Raw genomic sequence first — 27,814 nt, forward strand, 5'->3', positions numbered from 1 at the left:
CTGGGGTAGAGTTGAAGGAGGAACTGTAACGGGTGTGGACCAACAGTCGCCTGTTGAGACGGACTATGTAACATTTGGGCCAGTACCTGTGACTTAAGTAATCTTGTGTCTGACCTCTCTAGGTCATGGTCTGACAGTCTGGATGACCTTGAAGATTGGCTCCGATGGCTCCGTTCGAAGAAGAGGTGAAGCCGAGCCGAAGTATCGGCTCCAAGGAAGGAGACCTCGACCTCTTCCTGGAATGAGCCATCGGAACCGATACTATAGATCCTGTCGGAGCCGAAGACTTATCGGAGCCGACAGGAAGCCTCGATGTATCGGCTCCAGCCGTTGCCGATACAGCCACCAAAGTAACGGTGTCAGAGCCGATCGGAGCCGACACCGATGCCTGTGCCACATGGGGGTCGGAACCGATCGGAGCCGACACCGAAGTGGTCGATGCAGATTCGGCACCGATAGCCATCGGTGCCGAAGGCTTTGTTAAGCCAGAATCGGCTCCAGCCGGAGCCGATCTCGACTCGAACGAGTCGGAGCCGAGGCCGCAGGCTTAGACACAGAAGCCTGGGCCTTGGAAGATTTAGCTGATTTTGATGGAGCCGACTTAGCCGGAGAGCCCTCCGGCTTAAGAAGGCCCCTAAGTATCAGCTTGTTGTCTTTCCTGCAGGACTCTCTGGCTGAAGGAATGACAAATAGCACAGGAGTCCTGCAGGTGAAGAGGCCCCAGGCAATACAGGCAAGAAGTGTGACCGTCTGTCAGAGACATCTTCTGACAGCACGAGTCACACTTCTTAAAACCTGAGACCCTCTCCTTTGACATGGTGCTTTACAAAAACACACACACACACCAGTCAAAAAATTAACTTAAATAAAATACCAAAAGGTATTTCTATAAAACAAACACACACACCCTAACAGGGAGGGGATGGGATGGGTAAAGTTTGACTAAAAAAAATTAGAAGAGACAGGGATTTTCTGTCAGAAAATGTAAATAATTAACTTATAACTAACAATTAAGGTTTTTTTTACAAAAAGGGGCTTAAATATCAAAAAAGTGAATCACTTACCAGGAGCTGGTAAAAGGAGGACCTCATAAGCGAAGCGGCAAACGAGATCTGGGTACTTACCGCCTTGCATCATGGGATATGGGGCTGCCTCGAGCTGGTAAAAGTGACTCTCGAGCTTAGCAAGTGCCGAGTCGGAGCCGAGGGATCGGCTCCGAACCCATCAAGCAAGAATGAAGGCGAGATTGACAACTTAACATTGAATGTTAAGTACAGCGGAATACTGAGGATTATGATTGAGTCTCTTGCCATCCATGTGGAGGACACACAGTAAGAGTTATGATCAGTGAGACCCAATGGTAATTTGTTGAGGTGCATGGAGCTGTACCTGCTCCACATATTACCAAGAAGAAAAGTGCACCTGAAGTCCTTTACCAGCTTTCAAAGTTTCTGAAAGCCACTAAAGCACTTAGCACTGTCTAAAAGATAGTAGACAGAAATAAAGTGTTCCTCTGAAGAGCAAAGGCTTTAAACAGTGACACTTCATTCTGCCACGTTTTGCCTATAAGTTTGTAGGAGTGAAGTATCTAACAGCTTTTAAAGTTGTTTTAACTTCTGCTGCTGTTCTTTGATGGCCACCACTATCCACTGCTAACCTCTAGTACAAGATGCATCTTAACAGTGCTTGGGGGTGCTGAACAAAAGTTTGTTAAGCACTTTTTTGACATGAGAAAGGTGCTTAACTAGTTATCTTTTTCCCCATTTTTGGAGCATAATCATTTCATACACTACATATTCTAATTCATGCTTCACCTGTTCTATAAGGCTACAGTAACATACAAGCTGTCACGTAACCCTGACAGGTAAGCTGGCCACCTGATTTTGAAGCATGATTTATGCAGCTCTTTTATTTATGTCAGTGCATTTCATTTTTTTGGAGGCAGACTAAATCCTACAGGCTTACATGCACATCTGGGGTGCTTTTTTTTAGCTTCTGTAAGTTAATATTGAAAAAACTATTACTCATTCATTTTTCATATTGCAGGCAAGTAAAAGCAATAATGATACAGATGTAATAATACATTGTCTCATTTGTTTAAAAGCTTACTGTAAGTGCTCACATAACAGAAACTGCAGTGATAGCAGAGAAAAATAAAAATCAGCAAACTAGATAGTGAAAGCCATTTCTGTCTGGCACCAGTTCTAGTATGCTGGGAAATTCATGTCTTCAAACATTCCCCAGACTATTTAAGCCCCATAAAATGTTATATATTGCAATTAGTAGTGTTGCTAAACTATTGCCAGTTTTTTACAAAACAAGAATGATTTGTGGATAATAACAAGCAGAATCTGTTCATTTGGGAATTTTTCATAACCCATATAAATTATAATGTTAAATGCACAAATATGTCAGGCTGACACAAAATACATTAACCATACTCGGCCTATCCTATGGTCTTCATAACCAGACACAATACAGCAATGTAAAGCAACAGCATCACAGAAAGGGCAGCTGAAAGCTCAGAGACAAGATCTTTTCCTCAAAGCTCCAAGGACCTGTCCTCTGGTCACTGTCTATGGGCAACTTGCATATTCTGTGTCTGGTGAACCTAGATTTTTTCACATTTTAATTATCTGGTCAATCAAATTCTTCAGGAAACAGGTCTGAAATATGACTGCCATGTTGAAGGGTTAACTTTTCACTCCTTCAAGATCCTTGATCTACTAAACAATCTTGCAGATAGCAAATGCATCCAAAAATAATCTGTAATTAGGTAAAACTTAGCACCTCTAAGGCAGCTGCCATGGTTATCCATGTCACACTAAGATCCTTATAGTTCATTTCTGTGACCTAATATCATCTACATAGGTGAAAGTCTAGAATTCAAGTCAGACATGCAAAATCTAAGGGTTGTTCCTGGCAAGGCGCTGACACTAAAGGACCAGGTGCTGCCAGGAGCCAAGTGTTATGGGATGTGACTGGCCATCCATCATCCAGATCACTCTTTAGTGCAATACTAGCTTTTAAAAGACAGTATGGTATTTGCGGTCATACCTGAGCACTGTACAGCTCAGGGTGGGGTCTAAACTGTAGCAACTATCAAGCTACAAGTATCAAGCTATTTTAAACTGTAGGGAACTGCTATCAAGCAAAATGCTTGACCCAGACAGCTACCAAGGAGGTGGGGCTGTAATGGCTGGTGGGGGCCTTGCTTTACTATAAAATAAATAAAATACATAAATAAAGGTTCGATAAATAAAAAGAAGCCCAAGAATAAGCTTTTTGTAAATAAAACAAGCCCCAAGCATTTGACATCCATAAACACACAAGGGTTTTAGGACTTGGTGGGGGGAGACTTATGTCAAGAACAGCATTCCCCATAATCCTCAGCTTTAGAAAGTCATCCTAACATCATCTTTAGAAAGAAAATGCAGGATGTTAAGTAGGTAGAATATAACAGAGCAGCAGCCAAGGAAAACAAATCCACAGGAGAAAAGCATGCAGCTGTCTGCCCATTCCAGCCAAATGAACAGAGCTATCTCCCCATTCCAGTAACTGCATGAACTAAGATGTAATGCAAATAGTGAGATGCACACTCTGTGCATGTGAATGGAGTTGTTTTAGTGTGTGGCAAATGGAGTTGATGCAGAATCTGCATGTGTGAATGGAGCTGTTCTAATAAGTGTGCGTGTGATGCCCTAATTGGGGGGAGGGGGGCTCTCTAGTTAAGTGACTTTGCTCAGAGTCAAACCCTGAGCCTTAATTACTGGCCAAGCAGGTGCCTTAAACCTCCACACCAACTTTCAGTTCTCCTTTATTTTTATTTGTCTGGTTTTGTAAATTACTGAGGATTGCAGTCTGTCATTGTTAGTCATAGAGTTTCATAGTGGTTGTTCAGTGTCAGTGGAGCAACAGTTTTTGGTGCAGAAGGCTGTGGGTTATCTTCCGACACCAGTTAGACAAATTGCTGACACTGCCTTGCATCGTAAGAAGGGAGGGGGCATATTACTGCCTTTGTATGCCTTCCTTTAGATGTGATGCCTAGTAACTATAAGCATGTTGATTTGCTAGCAATTCCCTATTATATATCACCAGCACACCAATTTTTTTTTTTTTGTAACATAAAACAGGCAATTTATTCTTCAAGGACAGCAGGCACTGAATTTACAGATGAAGCACTAAAATGCAAAGTTGTCTGCCATCAGCAACCTCTTTATTAGTTACATTTCTCTTTAATGTGGAATTATTCAGATAACTTTTACTTCTTCAGAGATTATGCATTGATGGCTATTGGTGGATTACATAACAAGCAGTCAGAGTGGCCTTTTGTAAGGTTGAAATGCTCTGAAATGGGTAGTTTTGTCACTATTGGTTCATATGATTTGTTTTACTGCTTATTGGAAAATGTTCAAAACTCCAGATTTAAAACACAAACTTACAACTGCTGCTGTATTAAACAACAGATATAATTTAATACAATCAGAGAGGTGAATCAAGAAATACATGCATTTAATCTATGGTCCTAAACATGGGTACGAGGGTCATGGTTGGAATACAGCCCAAAGGTACACAATCCCCCACTGGGCAGATGCATTTTCTATGAATGTAGCTTTCAATATGAATGTGAGTTTCAAGGGCAGAGAAATTAATTGCTGTTTATTATTTTGTTTAGCAAATGGCTATCAGTGTTTGTGCTACAAAATTTAAAATCTTCTTCTTCTTTCAGCTTTTCCCGGTTGGGGGTCGCCACAGTGGATCACCTGTTCGCTCATGATTGGCAGTGGAGTTTTACGGTGTCGAATTGCCAGCCCGGCGTCCAACCTTCCACAGAAGGCACATGCACTTATGCTTAGGGCCAATTTAGAGTGTCCAATCCACCTACAGCATGTCTTTGGGATGTGGGAGGAAACCCACGCGACCAAAGGGAGGACATGCAGACTCCACACAGAAGGCACCCCAGCCGAGGATCGAACCAGAGAACCTCTTGCTGTGAGGTGGCAACATTAACCACTGCACCACCGTGGCCACTCGTTGCTACAAAATTTAAAATAAAAGTTTTAAATTAAATGAAAGTATCTGTAATCACTGTAGAAGTAAAGAAAATAATAGAATGCACACCAACAGGTTTGAACAGTGTTCATGGTAACTGGAGAGAGATTGCCAACTAGCAGAAATCTAGAATGGGGAGGGTTGAGGGGAGGACCCTGATCCATTACCCTGTATGACCATGATCTGGCTCTGGGAATGGATTTTTTTTCTCCTCACTTGAAGAGCTTGGAGGGGGGGGGGCGCGTGAATTGGGTACTGTCATACTAGTATGCTGCTAGTTGTACAGAAGTCTTTTTTTCATCTGAAGACTACTAGCCTCAGCACCTTATTCTACCTGAAGATCTCCCACTAGCTGTGTATGCCTTGGGCTCTTCACACTTGGACTACTGTAATTCCTTGTACTCAGGGCTACCTAACTTTGAACTTGACTGCCTACAGTTGGTGTAAAACTCCACAGCCCAGCCACTTATGGGGCTTCTTGATACTAATGCAGCTCCAACTAATGTATTATGCAAGCTCTCTGTCATCTGCCCTGACTGTGGGCTAGCTCATATATTGTATTCTTTGGAGTTTGCTTGGGGTATAAAGGTACCTATACAAACAATTCCAAGAACAAATCCTGAATCTTCTAGATTTGTTGCATATTTGGGAGCCATTCATATGTATTACCATTGTTTTTTATGGATTACTTATCCAATCTCTCTTGTCAATCTCTTCTAACCTCCATTGATTGATTTCTATAGTTATCATGCAATATTTTATATACTCTACTAATTATCCCTTTTTTAGCAGCAGCAACTTCTGTTCTAGATTCAACTAAAACTCTACCAGAGCAGGCCTTTTACTTAGGATTCCTACATATCTCTTTGCCTATACTTTATTATCAATCCCTGATAGGTGAAGCAGTCGCTAGTCTGCAGTCCAAATGTCCTTTTGGCCTTCCCCCATTCTATTACCTTTCCTTCTCAAGTTATTTGCTCCAAATACCTTGGCTTCTTAAATTCCATCCACTATTCTTTGTACCCCGAATTGCAGTCATCCCTATTGTCAAAATCTCCTTTTGCCATTCTCATTTTGGCTTACTACTTAGCTTCTTCCAATTTATGAATATAATATTCTGTGTTGCTGTTTGTTATTCTCCCTAAGGTTCATCATCCCAAATCCCACTCTCCACTTATTTCTTGAACTTCTCCCCTGCTTCACCATCAATCCTTTCCATTATGAATTATAGCTTTCTGCTTGTATATATACATTATATATGAGCCTTAACTGTCTAGCTCTAAAATATCCCTTCAAATCAGGTAATCCTAAACTACTTGTTCTAGTGGAAGGATAACCTTATCCCACTTGACCCTTGTCCTCTTTCCCTCCCTGACAAATTCCTTCAACTCTTTATTTATTATTGTCCACAACTTCTCCTCTGGTTGATAAAAAATATACCTGACGTGTACATAAAACTAAGGGGACTAAAAACATTTACACTGCTTGTATCTTGCTATCTATATCCATAAACCAAAGCTCCCAATTTTTCAATTTTTGGATTTTTTTTGGTAAGTCTCTTCCAACATATTCTTAGCTGCTATAACAGAATACTTTTTAATCCATACTCCTAAATACTTCATTTTATCATGTCCCTATAAATATGGGCATTGCTGAACCAATTCATGTATAGGTGCATAGTTTACAACTATAGAATTTGTTTTATCATCATTAATTGTATATCCTGAAAAGAACTGAAATGGTCTAAAAATGTTCCACAACACTGAAAAGTCTTTTTCTTTTTTTAATCAGGTACAAAATAATACTGCCTGCAAATAAAAGCCAACTTTTCTTGATTACTATACCAATTATATCCTTGAATTTCTAAGTCCTTTATTTTCTTTGATAATGGCTCTAAATATAAATAAAATAACAAAGGGGAAAAGACACCCCTGCCTGGTTCCTCTAGTCAGAAACAACTTGTTAGGGAGAAGTCCCAGAAGTACTGAGAGAATTACTGCAAGCAATATACTCAAGTAAGATGATTCTTCAGTCTCACAGACAGGATTCCAGTGGAAATGTTGTGCATCAGGGTTCAGCTCTGAGCCCACTGCTGCTCCTGCTGGTGAGGAACTACATTAGTAAACAGGTCAGAGAGGGGACAGTTCCAACAAAATTGATGTATGGAGACAATGTGGCATTAAAGGCAGACTCTGAGCAAGAACTTCAGGATGAGGGTATAGAATACAAAACTGAAGGCACGTGGGCTGAAACTGAGTACAGATAAGGCAGTTTTAATGACAGCAAACGGGGAAATCATAAGATGAAAACTGAAATAGAAGGGAAAATAGTGATACAGGTTGAGACGAAAGGAGATACTGCCAGCACAGCTAGCTGGAATGTTGTAAATAATTATATGTCATTTGTGAAAATCAAACTAATATATACAAGATGCTGGTGTTACAAATGTATTAGAATTGTATGGCATATAAGATACTTGTGTTACAAATGTATTAGAACTGTATGTCATGTGTATATCAAACTGCTTTGTACAGACGTATGTGTTGAAAGGGTACTTTTAAAGTGCTGTGTTTGAAATGTAACCACAGTGTGCCTACTGCAGAGAAGAGAAATGTACATGCACTACTAACCATTTAAATCTTATCTGTTTTAACAGAAGAAACTGGAGGGTTAACCTCAGTCCAGCAAACTTTAGAAAAATATCTGAAATTAAATTACTGTATAGGCTAGGCCATAAAGAGGCTATTTCACAGGTTTCAATGCAGCCAGAGACAGAAAATCTGTACTAGGAGGCTTTCTGTATTGTCTTTGGGGTGAACTAATTACTACTCTAAAAGCATGAAGGAGTGCAATTGTTTTATGACTTCCAGCACCTGCCAAAGATCCGAGCAAAAGCCCTTGCATGTGTATTTTTACAGGCAGGTGCTAAGTCCTGCCATCTTCAGCAATGTGGGTTTTACCTGGGAACTACAAGTCAGATGACCAGAAATGATATCATTCTGCAAGCTATCCCAAAAGTAATATTTTAGATATTATTTTAAGAAGTTTATTAGTGAGACTGAGCATTCTGTATTCTGTCTTGGACCTGACAACAAGAAAAAAACATTGACCACACATTATCTGCCTTGCTCTATTAGTAAGTTTTTAAGGTATAGTAATCCTCTTAGATAAGTCAGGAATATGGTGACGCTTAATTTAGATACTATTTTTCTTTATTTATCTGACTTTGTCCTGCAGTGTCATCTTAAATATTTCCTGTGTTTTGAACTCTAATGTCACTGTGAATATATACTTAGTATTTTCTTGTTCTTTTATTATGTATTATCAAATACATTTAAACCATTCATTATGGCTGATATTTGTAGCGATATTTAAGTTTTGAGAGTACTTGCATATTTACTTGGTGACACTGTGTGGGCCACTCTTAATAGCCCTGCTCTTGGTCAAACTACCATTTGCATTAATGTTAATATTACATAGTAAAATTGGTCACCCTTTGTTAAGGTCCTTAAAGTAGCTGTCGAGGAGTGACTGGTGGCAGTGGAAACTACCTTATAGTCTGGGCAGAAGGGGGCATAGCTAGTAAACCTGGGCCAGCCCTTCCCAGGTGTGTGTATATAAATCAAACCTCAAAGAGTGTGCATGCCAGCTACTTGGGCAGGGTCACGAAGCACTGGTTGAACAGAGAGGATGCTGTAGGTCTTGGCTTGATCACACAGCTGAGAGCACAACTCTATAGCTGTGCCAATGGGGAATCTTAATGGGGATCTGAAGAAAGACAACTAAACCAGTCCTGGACTGACTGTGGTCTCTGTGTAATCCTAAAGGAAATTACACTTGATGCAGAGAGCTGTATCTGGAAATACTGTGTGTGTACCTGTTATCCTCCCAGTGAAAGTCCCCCCAGAAGTGCCAGTATTGAATAGTGAGGCTCCTTTATTACTGGCCCACAGGTGGGATATTCATGTCACATATTGGTTAGCAGTGGTGGACCTTCACACAGGTTAACAGCTTCAAGTATCTGGGAAGGGTGCTTGAGGAGGTCAAAGTTAGAATCAGAGGGGCTGCAGCCAAATGGCAGAGAGTATTGTCTGCAGCCAAATGGCACAGAGTATTAGTGGGGCGTGCACGACAAAAAAATGACAAGAAGCTGAAAAGTAAGGTGTATAAACAGTGGTGTGACCAGTGTTACTGTATGGTGCAGAAACCTGGACAGTAAAGGCAAAGCAGTTGAGGAAGCTAAAGGTGATAGAGATGAAGTGCCTTAGATGGGTAGTAGGATGCACACTGTGGGACAGACAAAAGAGTAGGACATCAGAGCAGAAGCCAATGTAGCTCCTCTTACAGAGAAGGTCAAAGAGAACAGATTATGTTGATTTAGACATATTAGCAGAAAAGCATAATACAATCCAGTGAAGATAATTTGGAACTGGAAGAAGCCAAGAGGAAAGGAGGGCATGCAACAAACAGGTGGATGCTTTGTGTGACAGAAGACCTGCAAAAGTCAGGCATGACTGTCAAATAAGGTAGGAGAGTGGCACTGAATTATGGGAGATGGCAAAAATTGACACAAAATCCTGACCCCATGTAGAAAACGGGGAAAAGTGGGATGATGACTATGATGATAATGATGAATCACCCACCTTGTTGGGCATTATTTTTTCTTGAAATGAGTCTACCTGATTTGTGAATGCCTGCCTTGAGCACTTCATACCTTGACACTCCAACACAAATGTTCCTTATCCATTTTCTGTATTTGTTACCTAGAGTAGAGGACTGATCTCCATGGACCCTTTTCAGACTCAGCCTAGGAGTGCTGTCTGGTTAACAAAGTTTGTTCATAATCATACAGTTAGTCTGTGTGCTCTAAGACTGCTCTGGTGGCACAGAACAATAAAGCCCTGAGTACAGCCCAGGTGATCAAAGAATGACTACTGGCTCACAGACTTGACAGGGCTGGCAGGAAGGATAAGTATGCAACTGCAAACCTTCACAGAAGGGTGGGTCAAGTGGCCTGAATATAGTTATGGGGTGTACCACGGCACCATATGAATGTGGCATTCACTGAGGACGTGCAAAGGAGCATGCACCTGCATAAGGGAAGGAGCAGTGGCCCATTTGGTGACATGTGCTGGACATTCCTCTGTCAAGAGAGAAGGGGTTAGACTACACAGAAAACGCCCTAAAAACTGGAAGTCTAGTGAGGGCTGAAGCAATCCTCATGGGTGCCTAAATGACTGCTCCTCCAAGCAGCTCTCACTCTCATGGTTTTGGAAATGACCACTACCAAAATGGGAACAAATAGGCTAAAGTCCCACCAGGGAAGGCTTAATAGCTGGGGGGGGGGGGCAAAGAGAATGCAGAAAAAATAAGTTATGAGGGTAAATCATGTGGTAGACAGGCAAGCTTCAGGCCCTCTAATTAAAAAAAAAGTTTATTTTAAAAATTATTAGTTTTATTTAATTCCCACACAGCAGCTGTCTTCCCCATTTGGGAAGTCAGAACTGATGCAGTCACAAACTGAGCACGTAAGGAGATTTGTTCAGTGTTTAAAAAAGCAAAAGAATACTGGCTGGCTGGACTGCAAGATAAAGTACTGAGCAGTCAATGAATCAACACACAGCAAGCACGGTTTAAAAGAAAACCATGTGAGAGTAAGTGTGTGGGTGTTTTTTTTTTTTTTTTTTTTTTTAAATCAAACAATTTTTTAATGAAATAATACAGAGTTTTGTCATTAAGGAGTGGATGGACTGTGTTCTTTTTCACTGAATTCCAGCCTGTAGGGTGGCTAAAACATGCTCTCAGGGCAGAAGGTTAGTTATAGTGAATCCAGGAAGTAAATATTATACAAAAATGTGCTAAGTAGTTTGTGGGTATGGATGTGCATATGCATGCATCTGTGTTTTTGTGTCTATATGAACACATGTGGTGTGCACCTGCACCTGCATATGTGTGCATCTGTGTGCACATGTACATTTGTGTGTTTATATGCATGCATATGTTTATGACTGTTATATGACTTTATACTCACCTTCTTAGTATTGTACTTTTTATAACCTTTCTCTTTATTCCAAATACCTATTACTTTATTTGTTATACAATTGTATATTTCATTTTGTGCTATGTTGGAGCTTTTCTCCCCAGGCCTCTACTGAAAATGGAAATATATCCAGTTAGACTAGCCCGATCAACAAATGTAAAATAAAATAAATAAGCATGTGCATGCATGCACACTTTCATGAGTTTATGCACACAAGCACATTAGTGTGCACCTGCACCTGCGTATGTGTGCATCTGTGTGCACATGTACATTTGTGTGTTTATATGCATGCATATGTTTATCTGTTTGCACCCTATTACAGTTAGCTACACACATTTATTTATTTATTTAACATTTAACTGAATATGCGAACTGATTCAAGGACACTTTTCAAATATGCCAGGCAATACAATAAAACATTCAACAGAACGCAGAACTATTTACACAGAAAATAGGCACTTGCAGTTGCAGATGTAAGTACAGTACTGAATTTTCATTATGGAACTGATCATTTTGAATACTCAGGGAGGTACAGTTCTTTATTTTCAGCTGCTTTTTGCAGCCCCTCTGACTTTAAAGTGACTAGTTCCCACTGACACATTTTCTGAGCCCTCTTTTACATACACTGCAACAGTGACCAATATTTATCATTCTTTAAATAGGGAACAAACACCCTTAAAACTGTTTCAATTGCAACTCTGTAGCTTTTATAATGTTACATGACTTGCTCAGAACTGCCTCCTGCTTATAAAAATCAAATAGCTGAAGTGTAGGCTACAACTTATCTGCTGCTAGTTACTGACAACTCATGCATTTAACACTTGTGCAATAAAACATAATGGAGCAATATACAAGAACATCTACTAGTGATCATTCAGAATGCAAAGCAATTCAAAACCACAGATATACCCAGCTGTTATGCTATACAAGCAAAGACCACTCCCCGCTTCTTTCTACTAAATCTCCCCTTTTCTTTTTCTTCTTGTTCTCCTCTGCTCTTTTTGCTGCATCTTTTCCATCTTTTTTAATATATGAATAAATAAATAAATAAAACAGTACAGTGTTGTCCTTGTAGTAAATGAGAAACAGCACACTTCTGAGTATATGCATAGGTGGAGTATATCACACTGTGACATCTGGCAGTCGAAGTACAGGACATGTCAGTAAAGTGTCCAGAAGCTGTAATACAGATAATAGCAGGTTAATGTTCATATTTGTCCAGAGTGATGGGATACCTGATTATTTCAAAAAACTTTCTCAAATCTTTAACTGCTTTCTCCCACAAAATAAATAAATAAATAAAAAAAAAAAAAAAAACACCTAAGAAATAAATGTATTTGTGTTTCTCATGCATGGAAATACTCCAAGCAAGTTAACCTCGGTGATAGCACTTGTTTTTATGATGCTCACTGTAACTTTCTCTGAACTGTACTGTGATATAACTTTTGAAATTCTTTTAAAAAATTGTGTAAAGGCAAAGGAAGAGATTTATTTTGCTACACATCAACTCTTCTCGGGAAATATAAATCTCGGACACAGATGCAAAAAGCATCATTTCATTCTTACTGTGGTTATTACTACTTTAACAGCTAGTATTAGAACAATCAAATGAAGTTTCATGGTTTTAACATTAAAGCTATGCAGTAAGTCTCATCCTGAAAACAATCAAGTTCTCCAAGATGTTGTGCTAGTAACATGGCCTGACTACAGCAGAAGCTGATCTCTACTACATTGTTAAAGGACACTTTAAGGTTCTGGGTTGGCCATGCAGATACTCAAATTATCTGGCACTACAGCTGCCAAAGTAAAAACTTGGTGTGCAAAAAAGATTACACTGAAAAGGCAAATTAATTCTAGTTCACATTTTTCTGCAACCGTACATTCACTGTAACATCTATACTATATTTAAAAATGGTTTAAAGTGAAACAATATCCCAAAAGTCAAAGAAAGTCAACCTGAACTCATAAGGAGAAAACAAAGCTTTGTATTTTACATGCAATCATGTAGTGTTTATTCTACAGCTTCCCCAACTTAACAAACATATCTCAAGTATTACATCACAACTAAGTTATTTGTATACTGCATAGACCAAGTGCAGTTACTTTTACACCGTACATAAAGCAAGTGTCGATACCATGGCACATGGTACCTACAGTACTGCAAAGATTTTTCCCATACAGCACACTCATACTACACAAAACACAGCTTCACAAAAATCCTTGCAAAACTGTATTCTCCTGTATGCTATGTCAGCTGAACCTATCCCTTAGTAATGTTACTGTAGTGCTAGCTTGGGTATGCACAGAAATAAATAAATGCACCACAATGTGTGCATTGAGGCACATCCACTAAACTCTGTGGATGCATTCTTAGTCCTATGGATTTGTCAACATTGGATTCATCAGTTTATGTAGCCATTTACTTATTTAAAAGTTTACAAAGCTTTTACCAAAAATGACACGTACATATTAGTAATGATAAGGGAGAAAACATCATGGCAATGTAGTCACCACATGCTGCTATGCATGTTTAAACTATAGAAGGACACTTTAAATGTGAGACAGTAGAACAATAAAATGGTCTCAGTAATACAGTTAAACCTCTGCAACATGTAGTGAGGTAAGCACTTTGTTAGTATACCATCATACAATCCTCACAGAACCGCAAAAACTATTATAACAGAATCAGGACAAGGCAATTATAAAAACATGGAGGAGATGCAGCAGAATTTTAACATGCAACAATTCCAAGAAATTGCCTGCAAAACAGAGTTAATAAACTGACTAGATACAATTTTAAGAAACCAACGATAACAAATGTGTGTGAAGGATGGAGTAAAATACTAAGCCTTCAGTTGGCAAAGCATGTGTAACTTTCTAACATGTAAGAATCATAGTTTTATGGGAACAAACAAAATAAAGAAGCAGGAAAATGAAGTGACTGCAGCCAAAAGTGCACAGTCACAGGAAGCCTCTGCACTCAAAGCAATCATTGCCATCCAAACAATAACAGACCTTTTTTTTTTTTTTTTTTGCACTATTTGTACTTTATTAGGGCATCAGTATAGAGCAGACTGCAAGTTAAGAATCTGTGTATATTTTTTACCTCATACAATGTTCTAACATCTGTAATAACAGCTCCAACACAGCCAGCAAGGTGACAACAAGCCTTCTTTCTCACCACTGTCTTAGCATAATAAGACAGAAAAGTACATTTAATTTATCTTAACTTAAAAAAGTACTCCACTACTACACAAGCATAACAAACAGCTAACTTTCTATCCAGATTCCAGATGTCTCTTTTAGGCTTAATGCTCATTTTCAAAGGCTGAACCTGCAAAGCTGCACGTAGGATATCAATCAATCACCAGTTTTGTATTATTTCATTAGGATGAACAATAGGAAATCTCCTGAGACTGCACAATGACCCAATGACCCAGAGACAAATGGAGCATAGCACCTGGGGAGGGGCAATGGGAATCAGTGCTGCACACATGAAGTCAAAATTTGATACTTTTTTAGTATTCTCTACAAGAGAGCACTGTAAAATAATAATAATTTAACAGTCTCACCACTAGAGGGAGTCTGCCCCAGCTTTTCAAACACTGATGGGGCATTACAGCCTCAGGTGTCCATAAATCTTAACTCCTATCATATCAATAAAACGAAAAAGCTGCAGAACAGAGATATCTGGGGAACACCAGCTCATCTCACAGCAAATCCAAACTCAAGCTAGGTGAACCAAGTACAACTTGAAAAGTTCTGTCACTAAGAAAGTTCCAAAATTAGATTAACAGTCCTTCACACACAAAAAAAAAAAAAAAAAAAAAAAAGATTCTCCAATCACAAGAATTAATGTATGATCTATGTTTTGAGAACTCTTTTTACAATAAAGAGGGCTCTAGGAAGCAGCTTCTTGTTCACACTGGCATAAATGTTGCCAGTTACATTGTATATATCAATCAGGGTGCTACACCCATTCTGTACACACTGCACCTAATCTAATAGAACACATCTGGCAGTGTGATGAAGGAGATGCACATCTTCATTACCTTTCCAAATAGCCCAGTGCTGGGAAAGACTGGGAATTAGAAACATCATAGTAATAGGCCAGTTTGGGTACGGGAAATCACTACATGTGTAAGTGTAGGGAAAAATTCCAATAGCGAGTGAGCAGTTAACAATATATGATGTTAAGGGCTTGGAAATGACAGCAGCCACCATTTTCTGAAAGGAGAGGATGTTGGTTCAAGGACAGCTGTCTACTCCTGACCTGGATTCTTTTAAGGAGATGACCAACTATTTCAGCTTAGAAAGACTTGAAATAAAATGCAGGTTGAGACAGAGGTGCAGCTGCACAGTTCTAGCTAGTATTATTATCTGGGTTGATACAGATGTGCAGATGTGCAGTTTTGGTTAAAAGCCTTACTTTCACTGGTATTCCTCAGCCTAACAACATCATAAATGTGGGTCCTTAACAGTCCGCCCTGCTCCAAGTCTGCAGAGTATTGGTAATTACTTGGAACAGCTGTAACCCCCAAACATGAACAATCCCAAAAAGCCCTGGCTGTCTACATTATCAAGAAGTGCTTACCCCTAAGCTAGGTAGATTTAGCCACTTTGATGGCTCATCAGCATGTCCTTCTTAACCTGAGAAAGTTACCATAGTAGGCAGGTAGGATCCCAGAACTTCAACTTTCAACCTTCTTCCATATTTTCACTATGGGGAACTGTTGAAGATTCTCCTATGAATTCCTGAGGTACCACTGTAGGTTCATAGGTGTATGTTAGGCTAACAACCAGCAGAGCCCTTGAAAGTCTAGCCTGACAACCCAAATATGACCCACAAATTTGATTTATATTTGACTTACACGGGGTGATTTACTGACTGCCTCTGTCCATCACAGACATAAGAGTCAGGCCAAAGGTTAATTCTGGATTACCTGTCTTCTGGTCCAAGTTGCACTTAAATAGGTATAGGGAGAAATTCTGCTTCACATGGATAGGGAGCCTGTTCCAGAGAATGGGAATTCTCTGAGAAATTTATCTGTCTCTCCAACATGTTCTATTTATGCTGCAAGCAAAACTTAGGTCTATGAATCTAGTAGTTCTGATGCTGTTTGTTTTGCGAATGTGCAAAAGGTTCATCAAAACAGTGTCCAGGGATGTCCTGTATGCCAGGCAAAGATCACCTCTCAGAAGTCTGTATGATACCAAGTAAATAGGCAGGACACTGAGGCAATCAATGTAGGACATTGGATTTACTCGCTGTGTTCTTTTTGTAAGGAATCTTTCTGGATGTTCCAGTTGTTGCATGTGTCTAGACAGGCACATACCAAAGGGGCATGACACTCAATGATGGGCCTTATGAGGGCAGAGTACATTAGTATGATGACATCGCTGGACCAAGATGCCATGTCCTTACTTATAAGTTAAGCAACAAAGGAGGATTACTTATTACCCTGGACATAAGTTGGTTGAAGTCTAGGTTACTATCTACATGAGTTCCCAGATCCCTGACTAGTGATTCAACATTGAAGGGTGATGACATAGTTACCCAGAGTGGCAAACTTCACAAAAGGTACTATAATGCATTTCTAGATACTGAGTTTTAACCATTTGTCTGTGTTAGTCCTTCACAAAGGGTGTTCTTGTCTTGGGGGATTCAATTACTGCTCCCAATTTGCAATCATCTGTGAACTTCGTTAGACAGAGGCCTTTCAGATTGGCTTTGACATCCAAGAAGTAAACATCAAAGAGGAGTGGACCTAGCACAGAGCTCTGGGGGAAGAAAATTAAAGTATCACCTCCAAGCAAAATAGGCAATATAATTAATAATGCATAAGCAAAATTTCTTTTTCCTAGGGAAGTCAAATACTTCAGAAGGAAATCCCTGTTAAAATTAGCAACACTGAATTAAATATAATAAATACAACTCAAGATATCAAAATAAGCCAAATCTTAAAAAAATGATTTTCAACTGGAAACAGACTGTCTACGCAGCTTGGATTACTTATGAATACTTAGTAATTCTGTATATTTTTTTAAATTATATTTTTTTAATTATTTTTTGACTCTGGACGAGTTTAAGTTCGCTACTTCTACTACCATTATCTGATCTGATTAATATATAGTGATTAACTATATACATATAGGGATTGAAAATCTTCCACACAAAGATGTTTCCTACATTGTCTTGGTTTTGGACCCACTATACTTGTTTAGTGGGTTATTTGAGACTTTGGGGATACCAGGGAGATTACTTGTTTTTTAGTTTACATAAAACCGTACAACTTATATTCCCCAAAGGCGTATATAATAACACAGTTACAATAGGTAATTTCAACATCAATGGTACTGGGAAAGAGTCTCTGCCTCTGAACAAAATGTTGCAGCAACTTAGTCAGACGCAAAAAATACAAGCTCCTACTCAAAACAATACAAAAACTGTCTCTTGCTCCACACTTGGCCAACATACAAAACATCAGCTATCATGCATGGACCCCTAACATTGAATCATGCCACTATTGCTAATGACTGTGCTCACTTTTTGAAGTCCAGCATAATTTCTTTACTTGTACTAGTAATACCCTGTACCTAACTATGTATTTTTCTACCACTTGTAAAATCCCACATACAAATATGGTATTTTATAATCTATATAAGTTTTTGTACGTGTTTTTTTTCATTTTTAATGTCTTGTATCTAATTATGTACTTTTTTACTGTTTGTAAAATTCCTGTATCCATCTTTATATTTTTCATAATCTATAGGTAACTGTTTTCTTCCTTCTCACTGTTTAATGTCATGTATTTTTGCCTTCTTCTTTGTCATTCTTTGAGAGGAGCTTTTCTCCCCAGGCCTCAACTGAAAATGGGTATTCTGTACCCAGTCAGACTTTCTTGGTTACCAAATATCAAGTAAATACATAGTAAGTAAATAAATAAATAAATAAATCACTAGTGACAACTACAGCCTTTCCAACAATTTTCTCCTCCACCAGTGAAGAACAAAAACCTTCCTCCACTGCCCTATACCCTCTAGCCTCTTATGCAGCAACAGTTCACTTATTTGAAACTTCTCAAACTCAACAATTCCAGATCTAAATCCAGAAATCTTCATCCCACCTTCCCAAGGCTTGCAGCTGAAAAAACTGTTAACCCCCTTCCTTACATCTTTAACCTCTCTCTCACTTAAGGCACTGTTCCACCAGCATCCAAGCACACACCTAAAGTCACTTCTAATGAGTTGAAGGATTATAAACCTATTTCTACCCTGTGCCCTATTACCAAAACATTTAAAAAACTTTTGTAAAGCAACTACTTATGCACATGAACAGATACAGCCTGTTATGTGATGCACAACATGGATTTCACAATGACTTCAGTATCTTTACTGCTCTGGAAACGGCCATTGATAACAAGTTACTCATTCAGGTTGCAGTACATTTTACTGCAAGTCTCTTTGCTGACATGACAAAGGCTTCTGAAACAGTTAACCATACCTGTCTTCTCAACAAACTCAAAAGATTCAGCTTTGGAGATAACACTATTTGCTGGTTTCACAGCAGTCTAAAAGGAAGAACCTTTTAAGTCCATGACAATGTCTCATCCTCTACTGCTGGTAAACTTAATATAGGTGTACTGCAAGGGTCTGTGCTAGGTCCTCTTCTCTCTCTTTGTTAATGATCTCCCCCTATAATAACCAAATCTTAAATTAACAATGCATGCGGATGATATTCTGCTTCTGCAATCCGGTACTAGCCACTCTGACCTGCAAACCAAGTTACAGGACAGTTTCACTCAGTTATGCACCTTGTCCACTACTAAAATATACTACTCAACAGCAAGAAAACCAATGTCATGGTCTTTCCCTCAGCCAAGTTATTACCCACTATTCCTCCTATTCTTTTAGCAGAACTTGGACAGAGGTCCCTAGGCCTAATATTCAACCCTACCATTTTCTTTACCACACACACACACATTTTCCAACTAATAAAGTCCTTGCTCAATTAAAACTATGTTAAAAGATCAGTCATCTCCTTTCACCTGCTGCTCACAGGACCATTACAAAAACATTTTAATACACAGACTTGAATATGGCCCTTCTTTTCTAGTTATGCATTCAGCCCAGAATAGTCACAGAATATATATAACGCCACTAGCAACAACAGCCACATTCACAGAGAAATGCAGATAAAAAATATTTATTGCACTTAGCACTTCGGCTTCCAGGCCTTCACAGAGTAAAAAACATTACTAAAACACACATTTAAATACAAAAAGGCTAACAGTCCATCCCACTGCTAATGAATGAATTAATTAGATTACATATTTCCAATTGCATTCTTTGTTTAACCCTATGGGTTCCAAGGTATTGGACTTACATTTTCACCCATCAATACTTCCACTTTTTCCAAGATACAACCTGAAATTCCTTCAGGGTTAGAATTGTGAAACGTAAAAAAATGATTGCCCAAAGGGATCTCTATTTTCACATTTCTGATATCCCTCACATGCTCTTGGAAACGTACTTTAAAACTTCTGCTACTTTCTCCAATATAAAACTTGTTACATCCACATTTTAAAGCATAAATAACACCTGCAATGTTATAATCACAACTTTTCTTAACAGCAAAAAAAATCCATCGATTTTGATGAAAGAACAAACAATATGTATACATATAGAACATTTCTTACAAGAACCGTGCCAACAATAGGAGTTACTGCTCCATTTAAATTAACATTGGGAAACTCAAAATTGTTATGCACTACCATATCCTTTAAATTCCTAGCCCTCTTATAAGAGGCTATAACATGTTTAGGCAAAAGCAAACTTAGATCTCTATCCTTAAACATTATAGGCCAAAATTGTTTAATAATATCTACAACTTTATGACTAATAATATTGTAAGTTGTAACAAAATAAACATTTTCAGGAATCTCCTGCTTCAAATTAATAACATTTCTATTTTAAGGCACCTCTGATGACTAGTATTATTCTTGCATTTTTCTAAATAATTCACATTATTAGGACATCTTAGTAAATTTCCAGATGGAAAACATCATCACTTCTACAGAGTTTATGGATCCTAAGAAACTCATTATAAGGCAATACTGTCATAAGATGGGAGGGATGGCAACTACTGCCATACAAAAACTGATTCCTCAGTTCAAATTTCCTGTATAACCCAGTATCTAACTTATTAAGTTTAATAACCAGGAAATTCACCTCACTTCCCAACTGCATGCCATCAAACTCAAGGCCCATATTATTAACCTGCAAGTTCTCAACAAATTTTAAGGCATCCTTTTGAGAACCATCACACAAAAATATCAAGTCATCTATAAATCTTAGATAAAGCAAATCATGAGACCTATAGAATGTGTGAGGATATATATAATCATACTCAGACTTGGCCATGGTAAGATTGGCATATATAGGGGCAAAGGCCACCCCTATAGCCGTACCGTGTAGTTGGTGAAAAACCTCCCCATTAAAGACAAAAAATTGTTTTTAAGCAAAAAGCTACTAAATCTACAACAAAATGGGACATGGGGGAGTCACCCCAAAAGTAAAAAAGGACCTGGATTAATTCATTAGCAGTGGGATGGACTGTTAGGCTTTTTGTATTTAAACTTGTGTTTTAGTAATGTTTTTTACTCTGTGAAGGCCTGGGAGCTGAAGCGCTAAGTGCAATAAATATTTTTTATCTGCATTTCTCTGTGACTGTGGCTGTTGTCGCTAGTGGCATTATTTACCATTTTTTCTTTGGTGGTATTGGTAGTCACAGAATATAGACTGCTGAGAATAAAATCTGAAGATTCACTCTATTGCAATTTGCTAAAAAATTCCAATTTCTTTCAGTGCAGCACAGGGCCACTTTTGTTCTAAGTACTCCAAAAGGTTCTAAACCATAGTAGTTGCCACCCAATAAAAGTGAAGTACACAAGCCAACAATTTCTCTGTAGTACTCATTCCATTTAAAACTTCTATAAGTAAAAAAGCCTTCTCTAGACTGGGAACTGCTACATGGAACCATATGCTTACAGACATCAAAAATCTACAAATTGTTAAAAGCTTCAAAGATGTACTTAAAGAACATTTACCTGTGACTGCAACCACTATGACAATGGTTACGTAAATTACCATCCCATATCATGAACAATTGAATACATTTATGAGACTTTTCTCAGCCTCTTAATATGATGTCTTAAAAGCATATATATTTTACATGCAATTGCACCGAATTTATGAATATATTAGCTTGCACTTTGTATATACTTTTTCTTTTCTCAATGCACGCAGAGTAGATCTTTTAATCTTACCCTATTTGCATTTAATCTTACCCTTATGTGCTGAGCTTTGCTATGAAATTATTTTGTATATAATAACGTTGACTGAAAAACAACAATGTATTTTCTGCTCTCTGAGGTCAGGTCATGACTGAAAACGGTCAACAGACCAGTCCACTTACCTGGTGAACAAACAGTAAACAGACAAATAATTATTCTCCGAAAGACATCTAGAAGTGACTGATGGTAAGATTTACTAATGACCAATTGTTTCTTGTGACAAATACGAGCTGGTGATGATGCAGGCTGCTTGATCCTTTTTCATGTTAATGTCACAAGCAAGACGAGAAGTTAATTTCCAATCCTGAGATGTAAGAAAGCTGTGAAAGTTAGTTTAGAAGGGCAGATACTAGCCTGCGGCTAATTCCCATGCATAAGAAGAGCACTCCAGTGCTGATACTTATGAAGAGGTCGTTCAAAATTCACAAGAGTTGTAGTAATTCAGCATGTGTGCAGGAGATGGTAAGCAGTCAAGGCACAAAATGTTTCAGATCAGTATGCAGATCAGGAAGACAAGACAGTCCTGAATGGGAAGTATTCTTGATTTAGGAAAGTACATGATGTTGCTTGACTGAGGATTTGAGCATGGGCCTGCATGCTTTACTTCAAAAAAGGCTAAAACCTTTAGTGACATTAGCTCAGGCAGGTGTTACTAGGGGTAAGCCCTTATTTTATGGAGGAAAATTACTAGTCCATGATGTGCGCTTCTACAAAGAGCAGTAGCCAATGATGTAAGCAATTTTGGAAAAATACTGTCATTTTCCTTTGATGACTTTCCATGGCAAATTTAAACACAAGGCATGTGGTTTTAGCCACAAACACGAAGTGGATAACCATTTTCACCACACTAGATGATGGAGATTGGATGCACTGCAGTTATGCTGGACATTGGAAATGCTGTCGGTGGTACCCCACAGCACTGGGTGTGGCTTTAGCTTTGTGGCAGCCACTATGTAAGAGTGGTAGAACGGACGATTCTGAACTGATTTAGAGCTTATTAAATCTGCTGGACTGTCAGTACACAGCGCTGCTGGCACAGGTCTGAAGTTCAGGACGGGAGTCTGTGATGTGTGTCATGGATAAAAAGTGGCACGTAGTAGGGATTGCCATGAACCCTGCAGATGACTTTCCAGTGACTTTGTTAACACAACGTACTGTTAGTAAAATCTGCCTCAGTCATTGCTCACCTCAAAGTTAACATCACAGCAATTACAGTGAATAATACAGAGAATGATGCTGTAGTACTGCAGATGTAAACAAATGTTAATTTATAAACTGAAATACAATAAGCATGCATGTGAGAGTAACATTACTCCTATGTATACATGGAAAAATGTACATCGCTGATTTTTCTGCCTAGTCCTCAGATACTTTTAAATGTTATCACTAAAATGCCAGTGCAGTGTTTTCTTCCCTTGGCGTTCCAAAGTAAAATAAAAACTGAGATGTAGAAAAAAAATCACTTGCAAATATAATAACAATTTGTTACAAAAGAAAGCATGCATTAACAGCTTCAGCATAAACATTTTATTTTCAATAAAGAACAAATCTTTAGTGATTTACCTTGTTTACTTTCAGCCTTTTCTTCAAATACCGTTGGTGGTATAGACGTAGACCCATTTTCTGCTATGTTTTCTATGGTTTTGACTTCAGCTACTGGTTCCACATTAATCGAAACTGTGTGCCCATTTAATGTTTCCTGGTTAATTGTTATATCTCCATCTAAATTCAACACAAGAACCTTAAGCTTCTTTTTCAGTTAAAATAGAAATTATTATAAGTTGTTTACAACTGTTTGACAGAAATCACAGTGTAGAAACAGAATTTAAGACAAAGGAATTTTACTGAAGTGCCAGGTACACGATACTGTGATTCCACGTAGACCTTCCCAGTCACTGCTTATATTCAGAAGGAAGTCAACTGCACATTTAAAACAAAAAGGATGTACTGATCACTAACATACAAACATGTGACATAATAGAAACAAGTGGCAAAACTGTTCCTCTAGTTAGTACTAGGTGGGATTCCAAATTTGTACGATTAAGCACAGAGCTACTTATGAATTGCTACTGTGTGGGCCATCCCTTTAAGAAAAATATGCAACTGATTTTGTGACTACAAACAGAAAGTATTTTAACAGGAAAAAAAAACATAAAGCAGCTTTATCTTGCCATATGCCAACCAGACTATTTCCCCTTGAAGTATGCAATTTTTGCTAGCTAGCATGCCAGTGTAATTCTTCCTCAGTATTGGTCATAGATAAGAGTGCCATTCCCTTTCTGTGCAGGTAATATCCAAATGTTTTTACTGACCTGTTGCACAACTTTAATAACAACATCAATACAGCTGCTTATCTCATTGTAAAGACTGGCCTCTCTCTCATAAGTGCTTCTGCAATGATTCCGCCCCTACAGTTAGTGGTCATTTAAGCAGCATACCTGCGAGGGACAATGGCTATCTCTAAGTACTTTGAAGATGCTAACTGCACTTGTAATATAACAGCTTAAATGCTGTCAGTAAACATTAGAAAAAAAAACACTCAAAACATAACACATGCAACACATACTTCAATAAATCAGTGTGTCAAACAATCACAGCCCTTAAGGCCAAACACCATGCCTGATACACTAGTAATAGGTGACTCTATAGTCAGACACACTGACGTTCCGCTTACCAGACAGAACAAGGAGAGGGTAACGGTGAGCTGCCTATCGGGAGCTAGGATCCGCCACATAACACACGCACTCAGATCACTCCAAAGCAAATACAAATATGACTCCATCATTGTCCATGCCGGCATGAATGACCTGAGACGTACCTCCCTGGACTACATGAAAAGAGACATAGAGGAGCTCTCTGATTATGTAGCCCAGGCTGGTATGACCCTGACCCTGGGCAGCATCTTGCCCTCACCAAGAATGATGCCACAATACAAAGACAAGATGATCAGCTTTAATAATTGGCTCAATTACTGGTGTCATTCTAGGGGGATCCAATGTCTGTCTGCTTGGGATGACATGCTGGACAAGCCACACTGCTTCGCAAGGGATGGCTTGCACCTGTCACCACTGGGCTTCCGGATATTGGCTAAGGCTCTTGCCACCCCCATAGTGCCTTTTTTAGACAAGGCTCAAAAGACAAACCCACCTCCTTAGAAAACAAAAATGGAAAAAAACTAAGGGTAATGCTGCTCAACGCCAGAAGTCTAAATCTCAAGATGCAGGCTCTCGAAGCACTCCCCAGTATGGAGAACATCGATGTCTGTGCAGTAACTGAAACCTGGTTCAAGGCTCCTGAGAGCACCCCAGCGCTACCAGGCTATACCTCGTATCAAGCTTTTCGGCCCCAAAACTCGGGCCAAACCAAAAAGGGAGGGGGAGTGTCCATATTCATCAAGGACACCCACACCTCCAGGTTAGTGACAACACATGAAGCATCAGAGACCATCCAGGTGCAACTAACCGTAGGCAAAACTGCTATACAACTGGTAGCATGTTACAGACCACCCTCCCAATCTCAGGAACCCCATTCAGCCTTCCTGAAGACATTGGAGGATATGAATGTCTCACCAAACACCATCATATTGGGAGACTTCAACTACTCTAACATAGACTGGGTGCATTATTCTAGCCCTAACACCCTAGCCCAAAGGTTCCTGGAATTCATAAATTCAAATGCAGTGGAACAGCTAGTCACCTCTCCCACAAGGGGAGATAATATACTAGACCTGATCATCACAAACATGGGGACAAAGTGCTCCACACCGGAAGTATACCCCTCACTAGTGAGATCTGACCACAAACTAATCACCCTGGATATACATATCCCACCTCCACCCCCAACACAAAAGACTACAGTGAAAAACTTCTCAAAAGCCGACTTTACACTTCTTAAGACTGAGATGGTATCCTTTAAGTCCACTGAGCCAGTGGAAACCACATCCCACAATGCTGAATCCTTCACAAATGCTTTCTACGGACATCTCCAAGAATGCATGGATCATGCAATCCCAAATAAAACCAAGACCCTTTCCACCAAGGGCAGGCGTCCTGTCTGGTGGACCCCAGCCATAAACAAATTGTATAACAAAAGAAGGAAGCTACTGCACGACAGAGCAAAATCCCATAAAGAGAAGGCATCTCTGATCAGCACTAGTAGAAAGCTACGTTCTCTCATAAAAACATCCAAGGCCAACTTTGAGAGAAAAATCGCTATGGACACTAAAGATAACCACAAGGCCTTCTTCTGCTATATTAGAAACCTGGGCGGAAACCCTCAGATATGCTCAGAGTTAGTTCACAATGACAAAAAATACACTGAACCCACAGATATTGCCAACATTCTGGCAGACAGGTTCAGTGCAAATTTCTCCCCTCCCTCACCCCCAAAAGAAGAAATACTTATCCCAGCTGAATGTAACCTCCCTGTCATCTCAGATGTCCAGGTGAGAACCGCCCTCAGCAAAGCTAAAAACACAGCATCAATGGGACCTGACGGTATCCCGGGTTGCGTGCTACGTGAACTCCAAGAGGAGCTTAACCCGCACATAAAAATGCTATTTAATCTTAGCCTTACTACAGGATATGTACCTGAACACTGGTGTACAGCAACAGTGGTCCCACTCCACAAAGGAGGCACCTCTACAGACCCTGGTAACTACCACCCCATAAGCTTAACCAGCCTGGTCTGCAAAGCTATGGAAAGAATCATCATGGAACTCATAAACAGAGACATTGGGGACCTACAGACACTTGATCCCACCCAGTTCGGCTTTGTAAAGGGCAGATCCTGCCTTTTGAACCTGGTTGACTTTTTCGAAACAGTCACTAGAGCCATTGACGAGGGCAAAGCAGTCCATACAGCCTACCTGGACTTGGCTAAAGCCTTCGACACAATACCCACTCAGGCATCATAGACAAGCTCAACAGCTTAAATGTAAATCCATATGTCACAAGATGGGTTGCAAACTGGCTAAAGGATAGAACCCATAAAGTCAAAATCGCTGGAGCCATGTCAGACTCAAAGCCAATCACAAGTGGTGTCCCACAGGGCTCTGTCCTGGGACCCCTCTTGTTCGGCATTTATTTCTCAGATGTGAAAGCAAACATGGGAGGGTTGTGGCTGACAAAGTTCGCAGATGACTGCAAACTAGGCACCATATTCGATACACCAGCTGACACATACATCTTACAGAAAGGCCTCACTGAAACGGACAACTGGTGCCGGAGTCATGGCCTTAAACTAAATGCCAAAAAATGTATAGTCATCCCCTTTGGGAAAAACAAAGTACCAACAAATTATCATATAGACAGTAACCCACTGGGTATGGAAAAAGTAATCAGAGACCTGGGGACCCAAGCCGATAGTGACCTCTCATTTGACACCCACGTTGCCAAAGTGGCTAGAAAGACTTTCTACCTTGCCCACCTTATCATGAAGGGATTCACATCCAGATCAAAGGAGGTCATTGTACCCCTATACTCCTCCCTTATCAGGCCCATGATTGAGTACAATGCCCCATTTGGTATGTACCTCACCCGGCACTTGCAACAGCTGGAGAGACCCCAAAAGTACCTCACCAAGAGGATCAAGGGTCTCCAACATATGTCATATGCTGCCAGACTAAAGAAACTCCAGCTCTATTCAGTAGCATACCGCCTACTCAGAGGTGATCTGTGCCTGACGTACAAGGCCATGTCCAATCAGGAATTGATGGACATGCTCCACCTCAAAAAATCCAAATCCATCAGAACCACAAGAGCTAAAGATTTAAACCTCAGCACAAATATGAATAGGACATGCTGGAGGGACAGATTCATAACTCAGAGGCTTCCCATACTCTGGAACAGAATCCCAGTTCATGTTAGGCAGAGCCTCTCACTGACTCTCTTCAAGAGAAATCTTGACAAGTGGATGGGAGATCGTAGGTTTAGCCCGGGGGTCATCTCTGTGTCACTACTAGACAGAGGCACAGTAAACTAATTCTATTATGTAAGGGGGTCTTCACTGTGTCACTACTAGACAGAGGCACAGTATTCTAAATCTATTCTGTACACTTTTGTACCATTACATGGGGTGGCGAAAGCCACATCACTATGGCTAGGCTTATAAATGCCCCAGGGCAGATAGCCTAGTACTAAACTATGAAACTATAACATTTTACAAGGGCAGCACAAATTAAACTGGACTACAACCCACAAGTAGGATATAAAGGCTAAGGGTGAGAACACCCCTACTTTGACTGATTCCAGTTTTACAGAAATGATTACTACTAGTGATCACATGGCACTGACGTGGGCCTCCAGTCCCACAAATACTAGGCCTGCCCTCTACCATAGCCACACCTAAGGTACTGTAAATTGCTTAG

The 27,814-nt window shown here is 39.6% G+C and overlaps 1 protein-coding gene across 2 annotated transcripts in view; it reads right to left on the reverse strand.

The window, feature by feature from the left end:
• Positions 1-27,814, reverse strand: part of LOC122792307 (phosphatase and actin regulator 2-like) — a 1,188,181-nt gene that overhangs the window by 253,191 nt on the left and 907,176 nt on the right. For both annotated transcript variants that reach the window (XM_044060086.1, XM_044060087.1), the window contains exon 4: positions 23,011-23,169. In XM_044060086.1, coding sequence (XP_043916021.1) covers positions 23,011-23,169 — 159 coding nt within the window. The remainder of the gene's footprint in view (positions 1-23,010; positions 23,170-27,814) is intronic.

Source organism: Protopterus annectens, chromosome 1.part2 (assembly GCF_019279795.1).
Source record: "Protopterus annectens isolate FY-2018-M chromosome 1.part2, PAN1.0, whole genome shotgun sequence".
In the NCBI taxonomy this organism is placed as follows: Eukaryota; Metazoa; Chordata; order Ceratodontiformes; family Protopteridae; genus Protopterus; species Protopterus annectens.